Source organism: Sander lucioperca, chromosome 1 (genome assembly GCF_008315115.2).
Source record: "Sander lucioperca isolate FBNREF2018 chromosome 1, SLUC_FBN_1.2, whole genome shotgun sequence".
Taxonomy (NCBI): Eukaryota; Metazoa; Chordata; class Actinopteri; order Perciformes; family Percidae; genus Sander; species Sander lucioperca.
Window position 1 is genome coordinate 5,473,675 of NC_050173.1, and position 5,000 is coordinate 5,478,674.

General features: G+C 43.1%; 1 protein-coding gene across 2 annotated transcripts in view; it reads right to left on the bottom strand.

Moving 5' to 3' along the window:
- Window positions 1-1,893: 1,893 nt before the first annotated feature.
- Window positions 1,894-5,000, bottom strand: part of arap3 (ArfGAP with RhoGAP domain, ankyrin repeat and PH domain 3) — a 51,035-nt gene continuing 47,928 nt past the window's right edge. For both annotated transcript variants that reach the window (XM_031301407.2, XM_036006305.1), the window contains exons 36-37: window positions 4,101-4,139; window positions 1,894-2,652 (exon numbers count right to left, since the gene is read on the bottom strand). In XM_031301407.2, coding sequence (XP_031157267.1) covers window positions 2,164-2,652; window positions 4,101-4,139 — 528 coding nt within the window. In that variant the 3' untranslated portion in view covers window positions 1,894-2,163. The remainder of the gene's footprint in view (window positions 2,653-4,100; window positions 4,140-5,000) is intronic.

Sequence of the window (5,000 nt, forward strand, 5' to 3'; positions counted from 1 at the left end):
GAGAGAGAGAGAGATAGAGAGAGAGAGAGAGACAGAGAGAGAGAGAGAGAAAGGGAGAGAGAGAGACAGAGAGAGAGAGAGAGACAGAGAGAGAGACAGAGAGAGAGACAGAGAGAGAGAGAGAGAAAGGGAGAGAGAGAGACAGATAGAGAGAGAGAGAGACTTTCTACTTTCACTTTGAATTCTTGATCACATTTCATTTCTCTGCTCTTCTTTTACCTTTAGCGCAGTACTAAAAAGAGTTTAAGTACTTCTACTATAACTAAAGTACAGGATGAGTTTATAAAGAAACAGACATATATAAAGAAACATATAAAAAACATATAAACATATACACATACTGAGAAACATATAGGGAAACATCTGAACATATGATAAGGAGTGTGTGGTGGTGGTGTTAGGGAGCAGAGGCTGAGAGACAGCTGAGTGTGTGGCGCTCCCTGCTGGTCACAGCCAGCGTTACATCCTCTCTCTCAGTAACATTTACTCTCTGATTCAGGCATTAAACTCAGATGCTGGGGAATATTTGAAATATTTACATTAACCCCCCCCCCCCCCCCAGGAGAAATATTTTAAATAACAACTGTAACCACTTTATGAATAAATGTGAAACTTTTCTGCATTAAAATGTGACTTCAAACAATCTTCAGCAGCAGACGGGTGTTTGGGTGTCGACTTATTTATCTTTTAATTTCACGTACGCCCGTTGAAGATAAAATATGAAACATTTCTGCATTAAAATGTCTAAAAACAACTCGACCTGTGTTCTTTTTTCAAGGCTTTTTGCCATGTTTTCAATATTTCTGAAGCTTTATACAATGCTTCCCCACTTTCTTAAAATATTTTTGTCACTTTTTTCAACATTATTTCAATGTTTTGTCACATATCCTTTTGGTTTTTGACATTTTGTTCCAACAGAATCTGTCAGAAACAGACTTTTTATCCAGTGTGAAGCCACATTTTTCACTCATATATATTTGGATCGGATGAGAAACTTTGCTTCTGTCACAGTATTAAAAACAAGAAAACATGTATGGATTTATTCATCAGTTAAGATACAAACAGGCTGTGATATAACGCAGATAATAAATCCACAGTTTGGTTAAATAAGTGTTAGAATATTCTCTTTCCAGTGTGTCACCGTGAAACCAGTACAGACATCAAGAAGTTATTAATAAACACGTGATGATCACGTGATGAAGTCAGAGGAAACGACCACACTGAACTCTGTTATCTGGCTTTAAAGAATACAAAGATATGTAACGATATAATATAGCAGCTTCAGTTTGCTGCTGTGTTTCTTCTCCGTGCTGATGGTTTGATTCCCAACATCTCCTCCGCTACGTTTTGGTTTAGAAAGGAACATCTTCGGCTACGTTTACGCCTCGCATCTGCACTACTCAACGAGCGTCTGGAAGCCCGGCGGCCGCTACAGAAACCGTAACTTGCGTGTGTTAAATTTAGAACCAATATCAAACGATTCCAATAAAAAAGTGGTTCCAAGTTGGAGCCGGTTCTCGATGCCCGATCCTCATCCTCCTACCCTAGAAATCTAGACCACCCTAGCAGCAGCAAATGTAATTTGCAGCCAGGGTCGTCTAGCAACTCTGTTGGCTTGGGAGCTGAAAAAACCAAATTCTGGTCAGGCCAATCACATCGTGTATAGAGTCGGTGGGCGGGGCTTAACATAATGACGGCAGAGTTGCGACGGTTCCGCGTGAATTCCCTGCTACTTGAAAACAAGAAGATGGCTGCTGCTGCTGGTGAACAGCGGTCTTTGGAATCGGCTTTGGTCGCGACTCTGGAAGACTTGGAGTTCAGCTTTTCTTTGAGAAAAGAACAAAGAACGGTACTGAAGTCATTCTTAAAAAAGGAAGATGTCACCTTCTTCGTTGCTCTGATTGGTTGTAGCGCTATCCTATTGCGTGCAGAAGGAATTTGAAAGACAACCGTTTATCCCGCCCCTCGGATTGAGCCCTGACCAATGGGGAGTTCCCAGACCCAACATCTGGATGTGGAGCTGGCTGGTCAGGCTACTATCCTCTAGAACAACAGCGCTGTGGACACCGCCTGTCAGACATTGTATGGCCTCTCCTCTTCCTCCTCCTCTTCCTCCTATCAGACATCGTATGGCCTCTCCTCTTCCTCCTCCTCTTCCTCCTGTCAGACATCGTATGGCCTCTCCTCTTCCTCCTCCTCTTCCTCCTGGCTCTTTCTGGTGAAGGCAGACGACAGTTCCTGCAGCAGCAGCTCCTGAGACGCCGTGCAGACTCTCTCCGCCGCAGTAGACACGCCATCTCCTTCGGCGCTCGTCTCCAGCGGCTCCACAGAGACGCCGCTGCAGCCGGGGATGATGATGCGCTCCGCATGTCCCGTTTCCAGGGGAACAAGCGTGAGCGGCGGGCTGTCGGGGACCTCCTGCGTCTCGGCGCGGCCACCCGACAGGAAGCTGGTCTCCAGAGATCTGAGCACCTGCAGGCCGAAGTCTCCCACCTCTTCGTACAGCGGCTCGGGGGGGTCAGCTGACTCGCAGCGCTCCGACAACGAGTCCTCGGGGGGGTCGGCTGACTCCCAGCGCTCCGACAACGAGTCCTCGGGGAGGTCATGTGACTCCCAGCGCTCCGACAACGAATCGGGCTGCACCTTCATTGGCTGCACGCAAACATACAGACAGTTTAGTTTAGTTTGGTTTAGTAGATTAGTTTAGTTTAGGGATGCACCAAATCCAGATTTTTGGGGTTCGGCCGAATCCTGAATCCCCTGGTTGAGATTCTGCTGAATCCTCGTCCCATCCTCAGTCCAGTCAGTGAACTCATTAATGAAGTAAACAGTGACTGTCCTTCCTTTGCCGTACCTGAAGTTGCTGCATTCTGGCTGCTGTCTGTAGATTCCTTCATCACAACTCGTATTCTTCCAGATGTTTCCTACCAGATGTTGTAACAGCGGTGATGTTGTGTATAGTTTAGGGTCCTCGCCACCACCAGACTAATCAGCATTACAGATTGAACATGTAGCTGGACTTGAATGGCCTTCTTTTGACTGAAAGTTCTGCCAAACTACACTTTTTCTGCTCACCAGTTCCATTTCCACTTTCTCACAGCCTACTGCATTGAACGCTCCACCTACGTAAACACCTTCCCGTAATCAACGGCGCCGTCATTACGTCGACCAGCGTAGCGCGCCTAGTGCAAGCGTAGGGTTCGGTTCGCTAGAAAAAAAATTCTAAGGTTCAGCAGAAACCCAACCCCGTCAAAAAGCCCAATATTCAGCCCAATCCTGGATTCGGTGCATCCCTGCTTTAGTTTAGTGTAGTTTGGGCTACATGCAAACACACGTATGTACAGTTGAGTTTACTTTAGGTTAGTTTAGTGTTCAGTTGAGTTTACAGGAAACACACAAATACATATTGTATATATATATACATATATACACACACACACACACACTGTACATACACACTGCATATTTCAGGGTTTCTGCCAGTTCCACCAAGACAAATTTAAGACTTTTTAAAGACCATTGTAAGAAATGTAAGACTTATATCACAACTCTCAGCAGCACAACGTGAAGAAGGTTCTGGAGACTTTGATGACTTACACAGAAACATTGAATGAAATATAATTTGAAGAGAGATTTAAGGTAGACAGCCCAGTTTAACTGTCCCAACTCTCTGAAGATCCTGTCTACCTGAAGGAGTATTTAAACCTTTAAGGGAAACTAAGATATGGCAGGCACCTAAAACACAGATGACAAAATATTCCTTGTTGTATCTTGAGTTCATTTTACAGATTCTCATAATTATTCAGTAATGCAGTTCATCAGATGGTTAAATAGCCTTGTAAGTATCGCTAAACTTGCACTTCCCCAAAGCTGAAGAATAAAATCTGTTTTATGTCACTCTGACAATAACACTAAAGCAGATTGGCTGCAACATAAAGAATATAAAGAGCATTATTAAGACCTGTTTAAAATGGTAGTTACCCTTTAAGACCTAGAACACAAGACTTTGTAAGATACGGCAGAAACCCTGATATATAGATCAATAATACAGCAAATACAGTCAAGAAAATACTCTCAAAATAAAAGTTTAAAATACTCACAAAGTACATGGAGAGCGTCCTTCTGTCGTGCAACTTTCTCTGCAGAGAGAAGTAGAAATATATTTTAAATATCTACAAAACACTGAACTAGTTTCAGACCTCTGGTTGTAAAGTTAGCTCCGATTAGTTTTAGTAAACTAAAAAACACTGTAAAAGAATTCCATCTGTCTGAAATCTGAAAGATGAATTCACTTTGTTTTTAAAGGATTTTCTAGAAACAGAAGGAACATGAGCATCAGGACAGCAGACATAAGAAACTATTCTGTATGAAAGTAGATTAAGAAGACACTAGAAAAGTGGATTTAGAGTTTTAGGACCCTATCCTGCACCCAGCGCAGCGCAAAGCCCGACGCAAGTGTCTTTGCTAGTTTAAGACCGACCCAGTTGTCAGTTTCCCATCCAGCGCCCACGTCGTTTAAATAGCAAATGCACCTGACCCCATCTGTGACTGGTCTTACAGGGAGGTGTGTTCAGGTGCATTCTGGGCCTACTGGTCTTACAGGGAGGTGTGTTCAGGTGCATTCTGGGCGTGCTGGTCTTACAGGGAGGTGTGTTCAGGTGCATTCTGGGCGTGCTGGTCTTACAGGGAGGTGTGTTCAGGTGCATTCTGGGCGTGCTGGTCTTACAAAAGTCATGTGAAAAAGGTGGCTAATAAAGTTAAATTTAATTTGCGGAATTTTAAACAAGTTAGCCCATTTCTTGACAACAAAGCTGCCAAGTTGTTTTTGTATACTCTGATTCTTTCACATATTGAGTATTGTTTTACTAACTGGTCATTAACTAGCATAACTACTCTTAAAAGCATTGAATCTCTATTTAAGAAAGCCATAAAAACTTTTGATAAAAAGGCATTGTCATTTCACCATTGTGATATCTTAGAGAGACATACATTTTTAACTT